General features: G+C 38.1%; 1 protein-coding gene across 6 annotated transcripts in view; it reads left to right on the top strand.

The window, feature by feature from the left end:
* LOC109425163 (uncharacterized) overlaps nt 1–21,330 on the top strand; it is a 43,089-nt gene extending 21,759 nt beyond the window's left edge. For 3 of the 6 annotated variants that reach the window (XM_019700405.3, XM_019700406.3, XM_062850970.1), the window contains exons 2-9: nt 11,533–11,735; nt 11,912–12,020; nt 12,082–12,181; nt 12,239–12,458; nt 12,522–12,901; nt 19,433–19,547; nt 19,610–19,822; nt 19,888–21,330. In XM_019700405.3, the coding sequence (XP_019555950.2) occupies nt 11,625–11,735; nt 11,912–12,020; nt 12,082–12,181; nt 12,239–12,458; nt 12,522–12,901; nt 19,433–19,547; nt 19,610–19,822; nt 19,888–20,112 (1,473 nt within the window). In that variant the 5' untranslated portion in view covers nt 11,533–11,624 and the 3' untranslated portion in view covers nt 20,113–21,330. The remainder of the gene's footprint in view (nt 1–11,532; nt 11,736–11,911; nt 12,021–12,081; nt 12,182–12,238; nt 12,459–12,521; nt 12,902–19,432; nt 19,548–19,609; nt 19,823–19,887) is intronic. The other 3 variants (XM_019700410.3, XM_019700408.3, XM_019700409.3) reach the window with 3 other exon arrangements.
* The last annotated feature ends 3,312 nt before the right edge of the window (nt 21,331–24,642 follow it).

Here is a 24,642-nt window from a genome sequence, read left to right as displayed (position 1 = left end):
CGCTATAACATTCGATATTTTTTAGTCATAGGTATTGCGACATAAGATGTGACTGAAAATAGGAATACTGATAGACTTTGTTGTAGCTGACTTTCAGGACATATGGGCTCGAAAAAACATGTCCAAATGCTTGCACAAAATCACAGTCTGCGGAAGCCGTCAGTTCCCTCATACATATTTCATAAAAAAAAAACAATATTTTGGCTATGAAAACGAACATGTATTCAGTGCAAACACAATGACGCATGCGGTACTTGCTTAAAATTTCAACGCTACTACAGCAAGCCCGTACCAACGAATGTGCGCACTTGCCAAACCAATTAATCAAACACCAGTGTGGGTGGATACCGAGAACCATACATACAATATACAATAATTTTAGTTTTTGCTGTATGTATATTGCAACAATATTTATCTTTTTTTTTGCAAATACCAATTAATCAGCTCTGCCGCGATGTGGTATCGCCGCGTGGTCGATTCTAGTCGGTCGTCGAGCCGCGAGGTTCACGAACGGAACGAAGAAATGATGTAATTCTTCGGAAGATAAAGCTGTTTTAGAGAAATTACTCGGTTCCAGCTGTTTGACTGCGATCGGCTGTGCGCGAACAAATTTATCTCTCCTCTTGCGCAGCGGGCTTCAAGCGGAGAATATACGACAACAAAGCGGTGCGGTCGGTGGTGGTAGACGAAGAGTCATTTTAGCACACCGACCAACCAAGCAATAACGCGACGCGACCGAGACCGATGGACAAACGGACGTGAACACTTTCAAGGTTGACTTGGCACATATGATAATGGGCTCGTCCGCCCATGCATTGATGGATGCACTGCACACTAGAGTGGTCCACAAGGGGGGTAATATGTTGAATAACATTCGAGCTTCCCGATTGTGTTCCCCAAAATTTATGCATTTACAAAAAAGTATTTTCCATGATTTTTTTTTTAATTTATATTGATTTCGAAAAACGTTTTCACTAACTTTAACGTTATTTATCACTAACTTCTAAAAATTATCGAACTGTTTGTATTCTTTATCCCAATAAGTTGTTCTTAAAAAGTTTTATCGAAACCAGAGAAAATCCATTTTATCCAGACTATTCAATGAATCAACACTTTTTCTATGGCATTTGCAAGAACTACTCTAACTTTCGATTCCTAGTTTTGTCCACCTCTCTCTCTCTCTTCTTGGCGTAACGTCCTCATTGGGACAAAGCCTACTTCTCAGCTTAGTGTTCTATGAGCACTTCCACAGTTATTAACTGAGAGCTTCCTCTGCCAATGACCATTTTGCATGCGTATATCGTGTGGCAGGCACGAAGATACTCTATGCCCAAGGAAGTCAAGGAAATTTCCTTTACGAAAAGATCCTGGACCGACCGGGAATCGAACCCGTCACCCTCAGCATGGTCATGCTGAATACCCGTGCGTTTACCGCCTCGGCTATATGGGCTACCTGGGCTACGCCTGGGCTGTATGTCCACCTAGATAAAACAAAAAATAAAAATTTGCGACAGATAAAACTTTTTCATGTTTTACATTTTTTGCGCACTTTTTGTTCAACTTGTTGTGGCAAATCTCACACACAACATAAACAAAAGTTTGTTTGCACGCATGCAAGTATATGTAATGGCTCAATATATAAAACAATTTACAACAGGTAAATCAAAGACTTAACAGTTGAAAAAAATACGCAAAACTGTTGTTGCTCAACAGCACAATTGTTTTGGTTCGTCACGAAAGGGTTAAACATGTTTCTCTTCAAAAAAAAACGGAAATGTGTGATAGAATATTGCTTTTAGAATTAAAACTATATAATTGGCGAAATCGTATCCCCGAAAGAATTTCCGAATGAAAGATTTTGAAACAATCTTTTCATTTTATTCCTCTTCTTTTTCTTCTTCCTCTTACTCTTCTTCTTCCCCTTTTTTATCTTTTTTCTTCTTTTTTCTCTCCTCTTACATCTTCTTTTACCACTTATTCTATTCATACTGCATCATGTTTCTTTGTTTACTACTCAGAACTTTGTTAGTATAGCCGAAGCGCAAGTATTCAGGAAGACAAAACTGAGGGTATATGGGTTCCACTCCTGTCCGCAGGGATGGGAACACTCACTTGCAAAGAGTTACACTCACTTTCTGTTTTCTCAGCTCAGAGGCGTGCAATCATGAAACGATGTATGGACGACTTTTGAACTGCGGGTTTGTCTAAAAGTTTGCCGAATAGTGTAGGGGTCGCACACACATACCGAAGTCGTGAGGGTGCTCCAAAGGCAACTCTCCACGAGGTGAATGTAAATTACACTCACCTCGTGGAGAGACGCTTTCACAGCTCTGTCCCGACTTTGCTATGCGTGTGCGACCCCTACTTTATTCGGCAAACATTTAGACAAAACCACAATGCAAAAGTCTTCCATACATCATTTTATGATTGCACGCTTCTGAGCTGAGAAAATGCCAAGTGAGTGTAGCTCTTTTCAAGTGAGTGTTCCCATCCTTGCCTGTCCGGTATCTTCGTGTCTACCATACAATATGGCAATGTATGGTAAAGTGGGGTGGGGTAAGATGCCATTTTCCTAACTTTCATCGTTTTGAATGATAAATAGCCTCATTTGTTAGGCTTTAAAAGTGGTAACATCAACTAGACAATATTTGTTTGATGCTTCCGCAAAAATATTCACTAAACTAATGCATTTTCATCGGATTTTTGTGATTTGAAAAACTGGTTCGTAAAACGTGGACAAGATGCCTTTTTATGGAAACATTCATAAATTACGTCCATCATTTTTTGGGCATCTCCGACTCCATTTCCCCTCCCTCTGTCCCAAGTTTTTCATATACTTAAATACATGGATGGTCACCCCCCATTCCGCTAAGCGATTCTCGTCATATTTGAATCACCCATTACATAGAATGCGTAGGCAAAACAACCATGCGCCTCCATGTGTTTCTAAAACATGTTCTTATAAAGTCACCAGAAAATGTTAATTGCAAGCACGAAAACCCGATTGTTGCCAATTTTCATTGGGAAATCAAAATATTTTCCGTGGGTTTGGCGGCTTTGCATCTAGATGAATGGTTTCCGAGCGCATTTCTCAATGCTTTCCCAAAACTGAGAATCTGATATTCCAATTTCCACCTTCAACTCGACTGCAGTACGAAAGCGTAGCCTTAAATCACTATCCCTCTCACTAAGTCCCGTTGGCTTAGGGGCTGCGACCAGAAATCGCTCGATCAGGGTTCGAGACCCGCTGGACCCAATAGTTGAAAACATGGGTTGTAAATTAAAAGAAACTTTTTTCAATTGCTGACGATGTCGGCAAAGTTGCTTTTTGCTAGCTCTGAATGATAACAATTTTTGCTAGCTCTGAATGATAACAATTTGACAAACCCTGTTATCAATCAGCTGTTTTTTTTTTCATGTTGATAACTAAATGTAATGTTGAACAAAATATTGTATAACACAACGAGTTATCAATTATAAGTTAACTTTTTATCAATTTTTGTTCGAGGAGTAAATTTGAGTTATCATTTTTGTTATGTTGGCTTTTAATTCAACCTAATTGATAACAAACTCAATTATCACACGAATGATAATCAGGTAACAGAACTTGTTATTATTTTGTTATTCGCCTTTGCTTGGGTCGACTATCTCCGTCGCCAGAAGACGTCGAACTGAACTCGATTCCACAGTCGGCAATGAATCATAAAACATAAGAAATGATCACTTATGACGTAGCTAGGGAAGGTTCCAGGGTGCCGGGCACCCCCTAGAATAAATTGGCACCTTTTAGGTTTTTTTCCTTGACAGTCACCCAAATTTGGGAACTTCACACGATAATCCAAATATTTATTAATGGTGCATTTGAACAAAACTACACCCGGTATTAATCCATCACCAGATTTATGTTTAGATACTTCAACTGCCAGAACAATCAACAGACTTTTGTTCTGTAAATTAAGCACCAAAGAGGTGCTGATTTATCCTAGCTGATTGTTTGGTATAAGAGAGCGATACGTGAAACGTGGGATATGAACAACAATAAACATTGAATTTTAAACAATCAATTGATACAGTTATGATTACGAGTTAATGTATCACGGGTGGTACATAAATTGTTCAAGGCAGGCAAACCTGTCTTGTCTCAGAAAATTATTACTCGTTAGCACCCAAATTGCTGAGCTGGTAAATGCGCACAGCTATTTTTGACGTTGCTGAAGGTTATAAGTTTGTTAACAACCATCTGTAGGGTAATTCGCCAATTGTTGAACGGTTAGTACCGGCATTTTGGTTTTCGTTTGTTTTTCCGTGCATAATTCCACTTTAGTTGAAAAATATCCAGTGAACTTCTAGATCTACTTATCCCTTACACTGCCCATTGAATTTGCATTCCCTTAAATTCCATTTTCTAAGAGAAAATAGAACATTTGTATGGGAAGTCTGTAACCCAAATGTTGAACGCTTCCTTAAGCTAACTCATCCTAATGTTGGACGGCTCTCGCCAATTGTTGAACGGTTGAAGCTTTGTTCGTAATTGATGACGTGTAACAGGGTACGAAAAACGGATCACGCCGAAAAACAAACGCTTTGTCCTAAGCGGTGCATGTCGATAACAAAGGCGCTCCGCAACAAACGCATGTCATGCGATGAGAGCAATAAAACAAATATCGCTTGCCGTGCGTGTGCCGATATTTCGACTTTTCTGCTGAAATTACCGACTCACATCATCGAATTCATGAGCATTTGGACGAATTAAGACTCTTGCCATCCTCAGAGTCGAGTTTCAGTTGTAAAACAATGCGAAAATCACGATGTGAATACAACGAGATAAATATTCCTACCGTTTTTGTTGTGAACAAACTCGGGAGCGATTTTGTCATTATCTGCTAACGAAAAAACAAAGCGTTGTTTCCGTGCCTTCTTTGTTGTATATTTTTCGCTTGCGGTGCCATATTCTGCGTGCACTGCGTGTAACCCGACATCAACCTATCATTCACCTGTTTTTATTTTGGCCACCAAACCCAACATAGACACGACAGTTACCCGATGTGGGTCCAACAGTGGCGGATTTTTTCCGGTTTTTTTGTGTTTTGTGCCCAGCTAGTCCGAGCTAGTGACAATTCATTTAAATGACAAAGAATTGCACATTTGAAGAGAGCTCTAGTGTACTGAAATCGGTTTAAAGATGAATATATAGATACCAAATTCCCGAATCAAATATCACAGTCGTCATGATAACCACATCATTTAGTTAACTAAAAATAATTTTCAAGACCAGCAGTAATTCTTAAAATACTTTATCGCCTTTCTGTTATTATGGTATTTTTTCGATTAAACACGATAGCAGTAATGGGTAATTCTCGCTGAGACCGGTCCACTATTTACACCTTGTCTTCAAAAATGTTTAAGGTGCCGATTTTCTGAAAGCTCTCGCTAAAAAAGTAAGAAAAATGCAGTTGGTTACTCAAATTGATGGACCCCCTGTTAGGTAGAGTCACAACAATTTTTGCAGACCCCTCGATTTCGGTCAAATGGTGGCTCACTTAAACCGTTATAACTCGAAAGTTTCTCCAAAAACCATCTCAAAACGAATTGTTGTTGAAAAGAGGAAAGATAGAGCTACTATTTACAATAATAAAAGGCTGGGTCGGCCATAATGATTTTGGCTGCCATCTTGTATTTTTATACAAAAACATGTGAATTGTTGTTGAAAAGAGGAAAGATAGAGCTACTATTTACAATAATAAAAGGTTGGGTCGGCCATATTGATTTTGGCTGCCATCTTGGATTTTTATACAAAAATATGTTTTTCACCATGAGGGCAACCACCGATTTTCAAAATCTTTGCATCAATTGAAAGCTGAGACATTTATACATATCAAAAAATTAGAGATGTCTTTTTCTTTTTCAAAAGTTATTTGCCGTTTTGTAAATCATGCCACTTTTGCGCACTTGGCCCAGTGCCGGCCGTTTACATAAATTCAGCGTTATTTCGCAGTGTTTACAAACACGAATTTAAATTCTGAGTCCACTAATGGAAAGCTGAAGGTTCAAGCTTTTCATAACACTATAAAAGTTATGAAAGCAATGCCCGCATCATTGAGAAACAGTCAAAAACGGAAACGAACCTCCGATTTGGCCAAATATTGTGGCATGCGCCTTTGTGTATACATGCAGGCGTAAACTCGGATGATGTTGCATGTCGTTGCCGGTGCGCATGGAAATGTATGGAGAAAACGTGGCTTAATTTACAAAACTGCAGATAACTTTTGATAGGAAAAAAGACATCTCTAATTTTTTAATATGTTATGTATAAATGCCTCAGCTTTCAATTGATGCAAACAATTTGAAAATCGGTGGTTGCCCTCATGGTGAAAATAAAGTTTTGGTATAAAAATCCAAGATGGCGGCCAAAATCAATACGGCCGACCCAACCTTTTATTATTGCAAATAGTAGCTCTATCATTCCTCTTTTCAACCACAATTCGTTTTGAGGTGGTTTTTGGAGAAACTTTCGAGTTATAACGGTTTAAATGAGCCGCCATTTGACCAAAATCGAGGGGTCTGCAGAAATGGTTGTGGCTCTAGCTAGCGGTGGGTCCATCAATTTGTGTAACCAAATGCATTTTTCTTACTTTTTTAGCGAGGGCTTTCAGAAAATTAGCACCTTAAACATTTTTGAAGACAAGGTGTAAATAGTGGGCCGGTCTCAGCGAGAGTTGCCCTAATACTTTTGAAAAAAGTTAGTCAATTCTTTTGGGAAATTTTGCAAATATCGACTATATAGTTAGAAATATTTTCGAAAATTCCTTAAGGTCCCATTAGACGTGACAAATATTTGGCCAAACAAGCCCAACAAATGACGAACACAATGTGAATCATAGCAACTTTGGATAAATGTCGGACTTCAATGGCAATTATTTGTCATAATGACAAACAGTCTACTGGCACCTTTAGAAACTCTTTCGTTGAGATTCCTTTCTTTTGGGAATTCGTTTGGCTATCGCATCATCCCTCTGTGGTTTACTTAGGTATTCAGCACTTCCTTTCATTTCTCTAGAAATTCCTCAGACCATTAATTTGGATATTCCTCAGACGGTTACTTTGAGGATTCTTCCCCTAATTGCTTCGGCATATTCTTTGGGAATTCTTCCGGCACTTTATTTGTGAATTTTTTCGGTCATTCCTTTGAAAATTTTTCAGAAAATTTATTTGAAAACTACACAGAATTCTTTAAGATATTCAGAAATTGGACTGAAGAAAATTAAAAAAGGAATAACGATTTCCAAAAGAACAGCCAAATGAAGTTGAAAATGGAATAGCCCAGTCGATTTGCCAAGAAAATCTTAAAGATTCTCAAAGGAAAACTCGAAGAAATTTTCGAACAATTTCCTGAGAAATTCCCATAAAAATTTCCAGATTTATTTCTTCAAAATTGCCTACTATGTTTTTAATAGAGTTTACGAAGAAATTCCTACAATAATTGACAAAGGAATTCATGAACAAATTATTAAAGATTTTCGAAGCAGTTGGCCAAATTCTATCACAAAATAAATTGACGTAGAATATATATAAGGAAATGACGTAGAATTGAATTTTCCCAAAAATTTACGAAGGAAATTCCAAAGAATAAAAAAAACATGTCCGAAAACGCCCCAAAAGAATTGCGTGAGGGATTTCCTAAGAAACTGTTTCTCAAATGCCAGAGAAACCATCAAATAAATTGGAAAATTATGAAAAAAATTTCCGATGGAACTTCAGAAAGAAAAATTAAAAAAAAGGAATTTTCGCGCAAATTTTGCAAAATGCCCGAGAGAACAGCCGAAGATTCGTTTTTAAAGAAATTCACGAAGGAAATCCCTGATTAGTTTGTCGATTGAATTTCTAAACGTATCACAGAGAAACACCTCAAAGCAATAACCAACGAATTCTCAAAAAAAAAATTGGAAATTTTCATAGCAATTTTCACAGCAAGTTTCATGGGAATTGTCGAAGGTATTCTGAAAAAAAAACCGTTACAGGTATTCTTTATTTTTACTGAAAAAATCTCGCGGAATTTGTCTAACAACTTTCATAGCAAAAGAATAACCGAAGGAGTTTTCAAAGGAATTTCCGAGAAGTTCCTCAAAGAAATTGGCGAAAAAATATTGACTGACGAAGATAAACAAATTCAAAAAATAGTACCGAAGGAAATCCCGAAAAAATGCAGAACGGATTGTCGAAGACATTTTAGAAGAAATTTACGAGGCAGTATCCAGAGTCATTGCCGAATGAATAAAGGACATAACCGAAAAAAAAATCCGATGGGAATGGCCGGAGGAGTTACTGGAGATATTAAATAGAGCTTGAGAAACTACCATAACCATTGGCAAAGGAACTCCGAAAAAAACCCGAAGGATTTGTCAATGAATAAAAAAAATACGAAGAAATTGCTGAAGAAGTTTCCATGTTATTGCCAATAAAACGTTTTAAAGGGTTTTGTAACAAATTTCAAACGTTTTACCGAAAAAAAAATCTCAGAATGTTGCTAACTGACAAATTGAGAGATAAATTTGTGATAAAAATGCGTTCTGGTGGGATTTGAACTCACGACTCCGTATTCGCAATACCAGCGCTTTAGCCAACTAGTCGGCGTTAAGTCAGAGTGGACTACGCGATTTTTTTACACAGGTAAAGATAAGCTAAGGAATTCGATAATTCTGAACTTTTCGACGTTTCTTTTATGCAGATGGGTCATTACATAAAAAGAACTACAGTTTTTTAGAAAATAATGCGCACGATTTAATATCCCAAGTGCTTACAGGACATTTTCCCAAAATCATTGAAAAACAGACGGTCTGACTTTACGCCAATCAACTAAGTTTAGTTAACTAATTTTAGTTTACAATAATACAATATTTGTTAAAATGACATTTCACATCAATCTAAGGCTGAGTACCAAAATTGTTCTAATCGGATAATCGACTTTATAAGCCACTAAAACTGGCATCCCCTAGGAAAAAAATTCCAGATACGCCAATGTCCCTGAAATATAAAAATGAGCCGTAAAATATAGAAAAATGATCCATAACAAATAAAAAATGATCAATTAAATTAAAAAAATGATCCAAAGCACAATCCCAAAGTACAGCGATGATGAAAAAGTCAAAAATTGATAAAAAGTCGTACATAATTTCATACAACATTTCTAAAATTGTATGGATAATTTTCAATATTTTGAGGATCACTTTGTATTTATAATGAATTGTTTCTTATTTTTTGCATCATTCAATGGATTGTTTAATTTCATGAAGCAACTTTTGTAATTCTGGAATATTTTGGAAAAGAATGAAACATTCCACAATTTTCAATGGATGCAAATGACTGTTTTACGGATTTCTGGGAAAATTTTGTTAAATGTTAAAAAGTTGTCAATGAATCGTTTTTAAATGTTTCATGGATTGATTACTTGTTTGAATGTCAATATCGCATTTTATCTGACATTTTTCCTATTTACTTGGGTCACTCTAATGCACCTCCACATCCCCTGGAAATAAAGGTAGTGCAGCAACAACGACGTCAGAAGCCAAATATGGTTGATGCCACCGACATGTGCGCGCGCCACTGTTGCTTTGATGAGCCCCCACGCGTTGAACGATGCAGTTGTAGATCGGCAGTGATTGATCTGCTGCTTCGGTTAAGCTCGAATTACAGTAAAAAGCTGTGCATTTTGTATATTATCGATGGTGGCAGAAAATTAGCAGCAAAACGTAGACCTACATACCTGTAAACGATGTTCCGCATTGTATTTTAAATCAGCGATAACGTATTTGGTGCGAAATGTAGTTAGACGTTCACATTCATGCTTTATACTTTATGCTTATGTAATCGTATGCCGCATATGAGGTTTATTTCTTAATAGTTTTATTATGATAATGTTTGTACTAATTATTGATTATTACGCTCGAAGCTCCGTTATTTCTTTATTATCAGTCAACTAGGCAGAGGTACGTTACTTCTTCCTCTTCTTTCCAAAATATCTCGAAAATTGAATGAATTCGAAAGTTGTTACCGTAATCCGGGGTAACATTGATCAGAATTTTCTATCTTTCTCTTGTTTAAGCAAACGTTACATGTTTTATATTTTTAAAACAAGTACTGACCCTCTGAGTATGTGTTAAGCAACTCAAAAAAGTATTGTGAAACTTAAAAATATGTTTAAATTGACTTTTAAATCTAATTTTTGATTTTGTTGATTTGGGGTAACATTGATCATGTCAGTGATCAATGTCTGTTTGTGTCGAAAATACCCTTACTTACTAAATTCGAGGTCGCTAATTTCGAATATGTTGTCCAAATTCTTACAAGCTATGTACTTTTTGAGTTATTTTAGGATTAAAATCCTCCAAACCACGTATAACGCCTAAAGGTAGGCAATGGCTTAAGGAATTTATAGTCTACTTTTAATAAATCGTATATTTTGTTGAAAAGTAGCATTTTCATAAATGTTTCGGTTATTAAATCCAACTCTAGGATGTTATATTTAAGTAATACAGTCATTTCGAATCTTATACTGTATCTAGTATCCGTGCCATGCATGAATGTTTGAAAATGTATCTCATTGCGTTACGAAACACAGTTATGGAAAAATCGATTTATTTCAATGTTTATGAAAATCAATTTTCATGAATTCCATGTCATTTAATAGCTAAATAATAGCAGATAACGATATACGATTCGATAGCAGAAACTGATTCAATGTAAAATGCTTGTTTGAATATTTCATGAGGTCGGTCAAACCGATCAATGTTACCCCGCTGATCAATGATACCCCGTTTTACGGTACCAAGCAGACTTCATCGATCAACTTACCTGTCCTTCGATTTCAAAGTGACCTGTACCTGTAGTGTACCTCAAGAATTGTTAAAAAGACTTTAGGAGGACCTGCGCGCTCTTGAAGGGCTTAAATGTGTATCGTGTGACAGGCATGGATACACTGTATGTCTAAGCAGGTTAAGGACATTTCTATTACAAAAAGTTGCTGCACCGGTTGATAATAGAACCCGTCACCTTTAGCATAGTCTTGCAAAATGCCCGCCATTCACCGCTTCGGTGTGACCTGTAACTTAGACAAGACAAAGTGTTCAGTGCTTTTTCATCTAGGTTAAACTCTAAACAGATTAACAAAAAGTTGTGACTTGGGGCACTGCGGATTGAACCTATATATCATTACAAGAAACGAATGTGTAGCCGGCTGCACCACAGAAACCCTATTACAGTAAGGACCCGATTTTGTCAGCCCCATTTTACAACAAACTTTTTGCTCTCGTTATCTCACGATCAAACTTTAACTAATTAATTTGTATTTATCATCAAACTACAGCTATAATGCAGAACATAGAGGGATAAAATGTTTGAAAAACTGCTCAGGTTTTTTTGGAGAGCATAGAATGTGTTCCGAAAAGGGGCTGACAAAATCGGGTCACTTATGTATTGTAAATTAGTTACGAAACACATTAAATTGTTTACATTGACAGCTTTTAATTTTTTTTGTAGATACGAAAACATTTGGAGGCTTAGCCAAATGATTCGAAAAACGAAACCAACGATCCACTACTAAAAAAAACAAACAGAAACTAAATCCAAAGATGGCAGACCACGATCAAAAGAATATGAAAATGCAAGAGGCCTACATTTCTCCAGGAATTTCACGTGAGCGAAGTTTTATCCGAACTTCCAACCAGCAGGTAATGGACATGGTAATGATTGCACTTTTCTGTTGTTCTTACACTATGTTCACTAATCAATTGTATTCTCTTCTAACATGAAAAAAACCTATCTGTTCAATTGGTGGAGGTATAATTTTCGGAATCTTTATTATCTGTATTTTGCTGTTCATAACGATCCCGTCATTAATCTACCCTTTTTCCCGTAGAATGCCAACAAACGACGCAGCCTGGCCTTTACCCAGAGTCAGGCGATGCAACATGCCCAACAACAACAGATGCGTGGTAAGCCACCGATGGAAATCTATCGTCCTCCAAGTAATACCCGCTACTAACCGTAACCTTTTCATGACAAATCTGTAACTTGAACCGCCCGTAGATGTTCGCATGGATGGACACCCCAACAAGCTCAACGTGCATGCCCAGGAATTTCAGATGAACAACCTTCAGGACGGTCGAATCCCGCTGCAGAACTCCAGGTTGGCCCGATTGTCTTCTAAGCATACGAACGAGACTAAAATTGTTTATTCTTTCAGATCTCTCAACATTTACAGCAGCTCCTTGCAGCACTCGAAATCGAACGCCCACATGCCGTTGAGCATGCATCCTCGAGCACAAATGCAACTGGGCAACATCGGCAGTCCTCAACGGGGACCGATCATGATGTCTACCCATCCGATGCAGCACGTAGGAGTTCAGCTCCAAGCTTCCCATATGCCATTGGTCAACTCACCGTCCAGCGGAAATATTCTGCACGTAAAACAACTGTCTACCACGAAACTTTTAGAAGCGTTTAATCTCACTTTTCATCGCTTTTAGTCTGGACCACGCGTAAAGTTCGCACCGGACCCGGTGGTTCACCCGGCACCACACACAAACAGCAACTTCCAGGCAGCTCAGAACAACACCTCCAACAGTGGCCTACCTTCACCGTCTATCATGTTTCAACCGGGCAGCAGCAGTCCGATGAGCCTGGCACCCTTACAACGCTCAAAATCACTGTCCTCGGCTGATACGCTGACACGGGGACTGGCCGGCTTGGGACTAGCTGTGGGACCGGAAGCGAACGACATCGGACAGTTTTCGCCGGAGATTCAAGCCATTCTCAGCAAGGCGATCGAAGATCCGAACCAGCTGAATGCCCGCTGCCTCATGGAACTGGCAATGCAGCTGATGCAACGGGCAGTTGATGGACGAAGGTAAGTAGCGGGGGTTCTAGGGATGTATGCGACGCGTGTTTAAAAGAACGTCATTTTTCATGGCAATGCCTATTTGTTGACGATAAAGACATAACTTTTTGTGGAACCCCTTGATCGAGTCAGAATGCGTGAGTTGCATGATTGTGTAGAGTGGATGGTAACAATCATGTTACTTAGTTGGGGCTTTTATTCTACGCTGATTCTTTTTTCATAGAATTAAAAAATCTACTGATCAAATATCCAAGAGGTGATTTTTCGGGTTATGTGGAGATCGACCCACTAAAAAATCATCCTTACCTTCGTGGTGCACCCGTTAGGGATGACTTGGAGTGGGAGCGGGACCGTACATAAGCACACTCTATTGGTTAGCGTTCCACCAGCTACTCTCTCCTGAAAGCTTGGGCCCTGCTGGCAAGTACTTTAGACTAACCGTGGGTCTTAAGTTCCATGGAATGTAGTCCAAAGTGATATATGTCTACCGCCTATCTCCTGCATACTCGGCCTTTGCCCCACGAAGCGTGGGCATTGAAAGAGCACATGCTCCACGATCTCGTCGCAGTCTGCCATTCTGGACATGCGAGGGAGGCTGCATGTCCGAATCTGTGCAGATACCACCTAAAACACCAATGGCCTGACAGAAATTATGTCACGTGATGCTTCACCTTGCCATTAGGCCTGCTTGTCCATTTATGAACCTATGTGCCCATCTACCCTTGCTGAAGGAATCCAATTTCTTCTGACACCTCAACATAGACGATGCCATGGGTGTAGCCAGAAGGGGCAGGGGCCGTGGCTCTCCCCTGGCCGCAAGATTTTTTTTTAATATTGAACCAATTCAAAGATTATCAATAATTCAGAGATCCGGAAAAAAAGTTCCTCCAATAACGCTTCTTAGAATTCCTTCAGGATTTCTTCAAGGATTCCATCTGCAATTTCTTCAGGAGTTCTTCCTGGGATTCCTACAAGAATTTCTCAAGGGATTCCTCCACAAATTTCTTCAGAGATTCCTCCAGGAATCATTCCAGGGATTCCTCTGGGAATTGCTGCAGGTATTCCTCTAAACAATCATCCAGGGATTCCTTCAGAAATGCCTCTAGAGATTCCTCCAGAAACTCCTCCAGGAATTCTTCTAGAGATTCCTCCAGGAGTATTCCCAGAGATTTCTCCGTTAATCCTACAGGCATTTTTTTAGGATATCCTCCAGGAATTCCACCATGGATTCCTCCATGGATTCCTCTATGGATTCCTTTGAGATTTTCTGCAGGGCTTAACACGGGAATACCTTCTGTGATTCTTTCTGGAACAACCTATTTTAAAAATTTCTACAAAGATTCTCCCAGGAACTCTTCTTAAGATTCCTTCAGAAATTCATCCTTGTATTCTTTAAGGAACTCCTCTAGGAAATAATTCAGTACTTCCTCCAGGAACTGTTTAGGAATTCCCTTAGGAATTGCTTTTGAGATTGCTTTCGGGATTCCTTCTGGAGTTTCATCAGGTACTCTTCTGAGAATTCCTCCAGAATTTTTCCAAGAATTCCATCTGCGATTTCTTCAGGAATTTTTCCTGGTATTCCTCTACGAAGTTCTTAAGAGATCCATCCACGAATTTTCTCAGGAATTCCTCTAGGAATTTCATTTCATCTTGAGATTCCTCCAAAAACTCCGCCAGAAATTCCTCTAGAGATTTCTCCAGAAGTGCTTCTGGAGATTCCTTCAGGAAGTTCTACAGGCATGCCTCTAGGACATCCTCCATGGATCCCTCCAAGAATTCATACAAGATTTTTTTCAGAGATTCCTCCAAGAAATCCTCCAGGTTTTCCTCAATGCATTCGTTCAGGACTTTCAGGACTAAGCATTCCTCCAGAGATTCCTCTAATAATTGCTTCCGGGATTCTTCCAAGAATTCCACCAAGAATTCCTACAGAAAACTATCCAGGAAATCTCCAAGGGATTCTTCTAAGGGTTTTTTTCCAGAGACTCCTACAGGAATTCATCCAAAGATTTCTGAAGGAATTACTTTAGGGAATCCTCCAAGAACTCCACTAGGAATTCTCCTAGGCATTCTTCCAGGAAATTTTCCGGGAATTCTTCAAGACATTCATCCTTGGATTCTTGCAGAGATTTCTCCAGAAATTTTTATCAGCGATTCCTCCAGCAATTCAACCAGATATTTCTCCAGGAGTTGCTTCAGGGATTCCTCCAGAAACTCCTCCAGGAATTCCCCTGGAGTTGTTCCAGGAGTTTTTCCTGGGATTGTTTCAGAATTTCTTCCTGGGATTCCTTCAGAAATCCACGCAGGCATTCTTCCAGGATTTCTTCCATGAATTGCTCCAGGATCTCCTCTTCAGAGTTTCTTCAGGGAATAATCAAGGAATTCCATCAAAAGTTATGTCAGTAATTCATCCAGGAATTTCTCTAGGAAATCCTTCAGGGATTTCTCCAATAATTCTACCAGGATTTTCTCTAGAAATACCTTCTAATTTTTTTTTCAGAAATTCCTCCAAGAATTCTTGTAGATTTACCTCCAGGCATGGATTCATCTAGGAATTTCGCTAAAAATTCTTCCGAACATCTTCAGGGAATTTACCAGCAATTTCTCCACGAATTTCCCCAAGAATTCTCCCAGGGGTTCTTTCAGAAATTCCTTCGAGGATTTGTCCAGAAATTTCCCTAGAAATTCTTCCAGGTATTGCTCATGGGATTTTTGCAGAAGTTTCTCCCAGAGTTACTCTAGAGATTCTCCAAGAGATTCATCCAGTAATTATTGCAAGAATTTCTCCAAAGATTCCTTCAGGAATTTATTCAAGGATTCCTGCAGCAATTCTCAAAGGAAAACCTCCAGAAATTCCTCCAGACATTCCTCCCTCCAGGTTTTAATCCAGGACTATCTCCAGGAACTCCTCCAGGAAATTGCCCCAAGAATTTCTTCATGAATTCATCATTACTCAAGGAATTGATCCGGGAATTGCCCCTGCACATCCTTCAGAAATTGTGTCAGCAATTTTTCCAGGAATTTTTCCAGAAAATCTTCCGAGATTTTTTTCAGAAGTTCTTCCAGGAAATTTTCCAGGAATATCCTCAGGAATTTTTCAGGGATTCCTCCAGGCATTTTTCCAGGAAATTCTTCTGATATTCCTTCATGAATTGCTTCAGGAATTCAGGGATTTCTCCTCGAATTTCTCCAGGAGTTTTCTCAAGGATTCCTCCAGAAAATCCTTCGAAGATTTCTCCAGGAAATCCTCCAGAAGTTCATCTAAGGATTCTTCCAGCAAATCGTCATGGAGTTTCTTAAGAAATTCTTGCAGGAGATTCTCCAAAAATACCTTCAGTAATTTTTCAGGGGTTCCTCCAGGTATTCCTCCAGGAATTTCTCTACAGATTCCTCCAGGGATTTCTTCACAAATTCCTTCAAGGATTCCCCCAGAGATTCCCTCAGGAATTCCTTGGAGGATCTCTCCAGGAATTCCTCTAGAAATTCCGCCAGAAATTCTCATGGGATTTTTTTCAGAAATAGAAAAATAATATAAATCTACCAGAATTCCTATGAATATTCTAGAAACGTATCCAGTAATTCTTTCAAGAATTCCTCTAGAGATTCTTCCAGGAATTTCATCATGGAATCCACAGAAATACCTCTCAGGCATTCCTCCAGGATTTTATACTGGAATTTCTCCAGGAACTCCTCCAGGAATTCCTCCAGAAATTATCCCAGGACATCCTTCATAAATTTTGTTAGCTATTCCATTGGCATTTCTCCAGGAATTTCTCCTGAGATTCCATTAGAATTTGCTTCAGGAATTCCTCCGAGATTTCTGCACGATTTTTTCCAGGGATTTTACCATGGATTCCTCCAGGAAATCCTTCTAAGATTCCTCCAGGATATCCTCCAGAAGTTCCTCCAAAGATTCTAAGGATTTCTTCAGAAATTCTTCCAGGGAGAGAGCTTCTTCGAAATCCTTCAGGATGTTTTTCAGGGATTCCCCCAGGTATTTCTCCAGGTATTTCTCCACAAATTTCTTCAAGGATCCCACAGGGATTCCTTCAGGATTTCCTTCAAGTATTTCTCCAGGAATTCCTCCAGAAATTCCGCTCCAGGAATTTCTCAAGAGATTTTTTCAGATATAGAAATATAAATTTCCATGAATTTCTCTGGAGATTCCTCTAGAAATTCATCTAGTAATTCTTCCAAGAATTCCTCTAGAGACTCCTCCAGCAATTATGACAGAAACATCTCTAGGAATTCCTCCAGGGAATTATCTAGGATTTTATCCAGGAATATCTGCAGGAAATACCCCAGAAGTTTCTTCGGAACTTTTCTAAGAAATTATCCAGGAATTGCTCCTGGACATCCTTCAGAAACTATGTCAGCAATTCAGGAAATCCTTAAGGGATTTCTTCAAAGATTCTTCAGGAATACTTTTGGGAATTTACAAGGGATTCCTCCAGACATTCCTCCAGGAATTCTTTCAGAGATTTATCCAGGAATTGCTTCAGGGTTTCCTGCCGGTAATTCTCCTCGAATTTCTTCAGGGATATTTTCAGAGATTCCTCCCGGGGATCCTCCAGAAATTCCTCCAAGGGTTCTTCCAGGAAATTCTCCTGGAATTTCTCAAGGGTTTTTTTGCAGAAATTTCTCCAGCAATTCCTCCCAGAATTCCTCTGGAGATTTCTCCAGTATTTTTCCAGGGACTGCTCCAAGAATTCATCCAAGGAGTTTCTCCAGGAAATTCTTCAGGATTTCCTGTTGGGTCTCATCCAATAATTCTTCCAGCAATTACGTCAGGAACTTGTTTAGAAGTTACTCCAGGCATTTCTCCAGGATTCTCTCTAGAGATTTTTCCAGCAATTGCTTCAGGGATTCCTCCTGGAATTCCTTCAGAGATTTCTCCAAGAACTCCCCCAAGAATTTTTTAAATTTCTCTAAGATTTCCTCTAGGAATTCCTCAAGAGATTTATTCTGATTTTTTTTTTTCGCATGAGATCTCTTAGGATAGGGTAAAAAATATAATTTGGACATGTATATAATTTGGACATGCACTGCGATGTATGTCTTGTTCCGGAGAGCTAATAAAAGTAGATACTTCTGAATATCGATTATTGGATCAAACAGACCCTATTCTGATGACTTACGTTGAAAATACGCTTAATTATTAAGAATTTACTTCAAAATAATGCTAATTTATGCTACTTCCATGATTTAGCAGTACACATGGCTAAACATTGAGATAATTGCCCTGTCCAAATTATATATACCTGAGGGTGTCCAAAACATATATTCGGTGTCCAAAATGCAATTCTAACAGGCGATTGGAAATTGTGATTTTCTCAGCTTAAAATGCGTTTGTTAAGCTTTTTATCACCAGGAATGCAAAGTACAATCATATTATAAGCGTAATAGTAACTTTGCAAAATAATCTATTCTTTTCTAAGGGAGCTGGGGACGATTTTTCTAACGTTGTCCTCAGCCTGTCCAAAATACATGAATTACCCTATTTCTCTAATTTATACAGGAATTCCTCCAGGTATACTTTCAGAAATTCTGCCAGGGATTCCTCCGGAAATTCCTCCAGGGATTCTATAGAATTTCCTCCAGGCATTCCTGTATGAATCGCTCCAGGGATTTATCAGGGAAGTCTTCCAGGGACTGCTCCAGGAAATTGTAGTCCTAAAAATCCTTAATCTTCCAAAAATTGCTCACCGCTACCACCAGCACCACCTTGAATCATGTAGATCAGGCGAGTTTATTTAACGTATTGTACAAAATACAAAAGCGCGACTGCTGGAGGGTTAAATAATGCTTTTAGAATATAACGTTATTATATTCAATTTCATCGTATTGTGTATAGATATAGAAGCAAGTAGGCATAAATTTGGTAAGGGTGCGATCATTGTTCACAAACCTGTTTAAATTTTTTTAAAAGCTTCGGAATACTTTTCAAAGTAGCGTAACACGTACTAAGAGGGACTGTACTTGTTTTAAAAAAATAAAATATTAAACATTCGCCTATTGTTGCACACTCCATGTTATTCTTATAAGGTGTGCAACAATTGGCGAATTTTTAGCCGTGCAACAATTGGCAAATTACCCTACTCAATAGGAAACTATCAAAGAAAGATTGAAAAAAGTGATCAATGTTACCCCGGTTTACCGGTTTACGGTATCCGTTATCTTCAACGGTGTCAAAATTTGAGCTATTATCGAACTTTTATGTACCTATATGGGTTTTTTTCACAGAATGTTAGTGTTTTTACTATGTTTTATGAATGATGGTGATGGTTAAAGCCCGTGACTATCACGCGATGGACCTGCGATCGAATCTCACTCCCGACATGAGTGATTTCTTCCAACTACAATACGCCTCATTCAAAATGTAAGGACATAAAATATTTTCTTGTCTTTCAATTATCAATATCAAGAAAGTCCAACCCGAATTATAAATAGAGACATTCATTTTACCCAGCTAGATAAAAAATCTCAAAACTTACGGAATATTTACGAACAGATTACATTAATCATTTCTTTCAATTCCAGATATGCCCTTCCAATTTCACGATTGTGCATTTCGATTATTGCCAAAGAGCAAAAGGAGACCTTCCTGGAAGCCCTGCTGAACACGTGTCGCCAATGGTACCAAGAGCGTGATAAAGTACTGTATCATATGAGCGAAGTCCATCAACAGGTTGTAATATCTACTCACTTCTATTCCAGGTCCTGGGCCCACCGATGAACATCAAAAACCCATCACGGCCCCGCTTCACGGCATTTATGGCTTTCTTAACTGAAATGTTCTGCCAACTGAAGCGCCGCCAGTTGCAACTCCGGACGGAATGCGACGGCGTTCCACCTCCCATCGTACTGCTAACCGTTCTGGGCAAATGCTGCGAAGATTGTGTCAAACCGCCTGTTCGATCACTCTCGGAGGTAAAACATAGTTACACCGAACTTGTTACCTTGAAAACTCAATCGCTTTTCTTCACCACTTTCAGATCGAATGTCTCTTTTTCGTGCTGACCTGCATTGGGCGGGACCTGGAGACGCACCTGCCGCAACAGCTGGAAACCCTTCTGACCGGAGTGCGTGATGCTTTCCTGAACTCGTCGGCTTCGGCTCCGGCCATACGCCGGACATTGCTACAGTTGATCGAACTGCAGGCGTCCAGATGGCAACTACCGGGCAATACCGTGCTCTACTATTATCCATCGTCCAAATAGATGCACGCACATGAATGGACCGGCTCACGGATGGATTGATGGACTGCCAGTCTGGTTGGTTTTCGCATGTGAAGTTTCCTACCAAAATTTATTGAATCTACTAGCCGTCACCTACCTTCGACGCAGGTGTTGGAGAATGGAGAAAACGTCGAACCAAACGAACAAAAAAAAACTAAATCGAACAGTAGAGAAAGAGAACGAAACACACTGGAAGTGAAGCTACAAAACAAATTAAAAACGACTCGATCAGACTACATTCCATCAAAACACTAACATTTTGAAGGCAAAGGAGAAAGTTAGTAAACTGTCTTTTTATTAATATTTTTTTAAACAGAATGCAACAATATGGTCAAGAACTAGCCTTAGGATTCACTGATCTTTAACGAACCTTTGAAATTAATTTTCACTACTCAAAACGAAATTCAATCCTGTTGTGTTAAAACGAAACGATTTTAGAACTTAGATGTTTAACCAAATGATATAAAAATGGATGTAATCTCTAAAAAAAAAATAACGAAATGTAAATGAACTAGTCATTTCTGTATTATATTGTCTGGAGCACAAAAATATGGAATCTGTTACATACTGTTTAGATAGAACATATAAAATATAAACAAAACTCATAAAACAACAAACAAACAATGACTGACTAACATCCTCGTGTTGCATCACTATTATAATTTCATTACGTATATCAACCAACGCACTGCGAAAGCTTTATTTATGTACCCCATGGTAGCGTACAAATGCACCAGTATATGGCATGCCCATAACGCATCGGCTATCCCTTAAGGGCTCGATGATGTTAAGAAAATAGGCCCCTTTGGTTGTTAACTTATTTAACTTATATTCAGATGCATGGTTGTTCAGTAAATTGATCGGGAGAGGGGATGAACCATACAATGATGATGACAATGGAAAGATGGGCAAAACTGAACGATGTAGGTTTTTTTTATTGCATCGCGCAGAACAGTGAAAGATTAATTTCGTAATTGTGTGGGAAACGTTTGCTGTGAAGCTGAAAGAAACTATGCGCTGTCGTGAAGTTAAAAAGATACGTTACATTATATGGAACATGGTACTGCATGTTGTGTTTTATAAGCCCTGGAATGATTAATTGCAGCAAATGATGTATTTTAAGTGCCGTTTGTGCAACTTTGTGTCATAATGAGATTTTTTTTCTAGGAAATAAATCATTGGTTCCATGATCTACTATGACGAAGTTTGGTTTTTATCACGCGATGACATCCATGCGTCAATCAATTTTATATGGACTGAAAGAAACTATATGCAAGAAGAGTGGGTCTTGTTAGGGTAACATCCATCTGTGTGGAGCGTGATTTCAATATGTCACCGTTGGATTAGTAGATGGTACAATTCCAGCATAATTGAATTTTGATAACTCAAAATATATTTTAGATTTTTCATTTTTCTCATTCATGTACTGGGAGGCCCATGTGCCATAACGCGCTGGCCATAAACTACGTGCACTCATTTTTAATAATTTCAGACACCCCTTCCCCTATCATCTGTTGTAGTAGGCTTTCGTCCACCCTATAATATCCAATGTTTTGCTGAAACAGCTTCAATTTACACAAGGAATTATAACACCCACGCTTTTTGTTCATTACTACTAATCTAGTACTTCACCGATCGTACCCTATTGAGAGATGGTATTGTGAAAAAAAATCTTGTTCTGGTTGGATTCGAACCTACGACTCTGTATTCGCTAGACTACTAAGTAGGCTACATAACAGGTAACAACTGCGGAAAGCTAAACTTCAAGCCACACTTCTTTTCGTATCTTGTCGTTAAAACTCTTGAAATGATGCAAAATTTTGAATTATCTTACATTACCACTAGGCTCAGTGTATCAGTTATGGCTATAGTACCTCAAATTCACCATAGTTGGTTTTCAGTTAACAATGGAAATTAACAAGAAAAAAATCGCGTTCAATAGATCACGTTCACAAAAGATGGTTGCAATCATTTTCAAACTGCATAATTTGCTCAAATTATGATAGAAATAAATCATTTTCCTTAACTGTTTGGCTTCCTTGCACCCTATTTCGCCATAGTGTACCAGTTATGGCTAATCCCATAAGGAATGCATGTAAATAGTGCGAAGTGGAACCCAAATTAACAAATGTGACCATAACTGGTACAGGATTCCTATCATTGGCACACCCCGAGCAGAAGAGAATAACAACAGCAGAACAAAATGCGTTATTTTGGCAAAATACAGTCAAACCTCCATGAGTCGATATTGAAGGGACCATCAACTAATAGAAATATCGAGTAGTGGAACTGAAATCCTTTGGAAAGCTGTTTCAAGGGACCATCATAGTAACCTAGAAATAATTTTTCAGTATGGAAAAAATTACCTCCATGAGTCGATATCGAGTCAAGGAACATCGACTCATGGAGGTTCGACTGTAACTGCATAATGGAATTAGTAATTTTCATGTTATTAACATAACATATTGAGTTATAAACTTGTCTGTCATAAGCGGCAAAATAACAAGTCACATAACAAAAATTTGTTCCTGAAAAATCTATTTAATAACATGTTTTGTTAGTGGCAATAACAACTTAATAACAGTGAATTTGGGAAATATTTCAATAACAAATTTTGATATTAAAGAGTTATTGATAACATTCCGAAAGCAAAATTAGGGTAAAAACTAACTTTTTTTACTCATTTTTGGGTAATTACACTAGTTTACAGCATTTTTGAACTCGGTAAGCTGATGATCATTTTTGGTGTAGAATCATGCCCTGAGTTCGAAAACGCAAAGGAAAAAAATTACAGTAGAGCGGAATTTTTTTCGACTTTTCATACAAGGTTGATGATTTGAAATCGATTTTTGTTCTATTTTTAAGCAAAGTCGCTCACTTCAAACATCTCATTCTCCGTAATCAATGCTCCGATTAAGCTAAAATTTTTACTGTAACTTGCCTACATATGATATGTCAAATAAACGTCGAGAAAGAATTTTTAAGTTGGGTTTTTCTTATTGAAAAAAATACATTTCTTCAAAAAATTTTGGGAATTTTGCTAAAATTTAAGAAGATCGTCCCTGAAATTCGCCAATATCTTGAATTTCATCAATCTGACGCAAAACCTGTATTCAGATGATCGAATGGTATTATATTCAGCTTTTAATTTATAGAAAAAGATTTAAAATTGGTTGAACAAAACGTAATATATTTGAATTTTAGTAAATTACATATTTTGAAAAGTTTCAAAACTCGATATTGAGCTAAAACTCAAAAACTGCTCTACTTAAAATTTTTTGAAGGTCGGTTACGAAATCAGCACTAAATTGTGCTTCAAAAATTTTGGTCGTTGACAGAAGTTCGCGACTTTCGTTTTATTTTGTAAACTTGTGTTATTTTAAGTGTGTTATTCTATTTTTAGAAAATAAGGCCGGAACAAATCTCATTTTCTTCTTTTGTCACTTTGCTCGTTGACTCGTCAAGGGGGGGGATAATAAATAATAAATGTATTTGATGAAAAATTACCCAAACAATTAGGCAAAATCGTAAAACTCATCGGATTTGTTAAGAAATTTTCGCGACAACTCTAATTTCAGTACAAAATTTTTAAATTTATGAATAATTTATTAGTGTCCCCCCTCAAAATGTCTAATTCCGACCAAAATTTTCCGAGGGGGGGTGACATTAGAGAAAATCGAAATTTGTGTCAGCCTAATAGGTCACAAAAAAAAAGTTCGAATTCATTATAAAACTTACAAACATGGACGGGATTTGAACCTTCAATCCTGCTATCGTAAATTTTCAGTCGCCTTTACCAATGAGGCTATCACAGCACTTGCAGTGAGGGACGATAGAAGCTTTACTGGTTCTACGTATTGCCAGTTTCCCCATTCCTCCATTTCATGTTTGCCAGTCGCAGGACAAAAATAGACAGAGATTTGAATGCAAGATCAAACAATGAACCTCTCTCTCTCTTACCAACAGCCCCAGCACGGAGGAAGTTAGGCGTTCGACACTGTTAGGCATTGGTTAGACATGTTGCTCATCGAAAATTTTTGGAGAGCATAAATCATAACTCCGAATTTATGCTGAATGTTCGATTTTTTCGCGCATCGTTGACAGTTGAGCAAATGGCAGTGGAAAAAAACTTTGTTGATTGCGGCAGCTTGAAAATCGCGTTCGTCGGTCGAGAGAATGAAAAAAATTCTCGTCTCAGTTAGTTAAACCCGTGCCATTTCCGTCGTTCGGTTGTCCAACCCGTCAATTCCTCGTCGCTGCTCTTGGCCACTAAGTCCGTTTCGTTCTCGTCGTACTGTCGCCGGAACCAGTCATCTCCAAAACAGTGTCCGATTCCGTTAAGTTTGGCTTCATCGAGCCGGTGAGTAACTTTAATTTTAATTTAATCTTTCATTTAATTTGATTTATTTTTCGTTTAGTTTAAATTTAATTTCATTTCAATTAAATTTTAATTAAATTTTTATTAAATTTTAATTAAATTTTAATTAAATTTTAATTAAATTTTAATTAAAT

The sequence above is a fragment of the Aedes albopictus genome, chromosome 2 (genome assembly GCF_035046485.1).
Source record: "Aedes albopictus strain Foshan chromosome 2, AalbF5, whole genome shotgun sequence".
Classification (NCBI taxonomy): domain Eukaryota; kingdom Metazoa; phylum Arthropoda; class Insecta; order Diptera; family Culicidae; genus Aedes; species Aedes albopictus.
The sequence above is the reverse complement of the archived record's forward strand: the minus strand, read 5'-3'. Positions and strand labels throughout refer to the sequence as shown.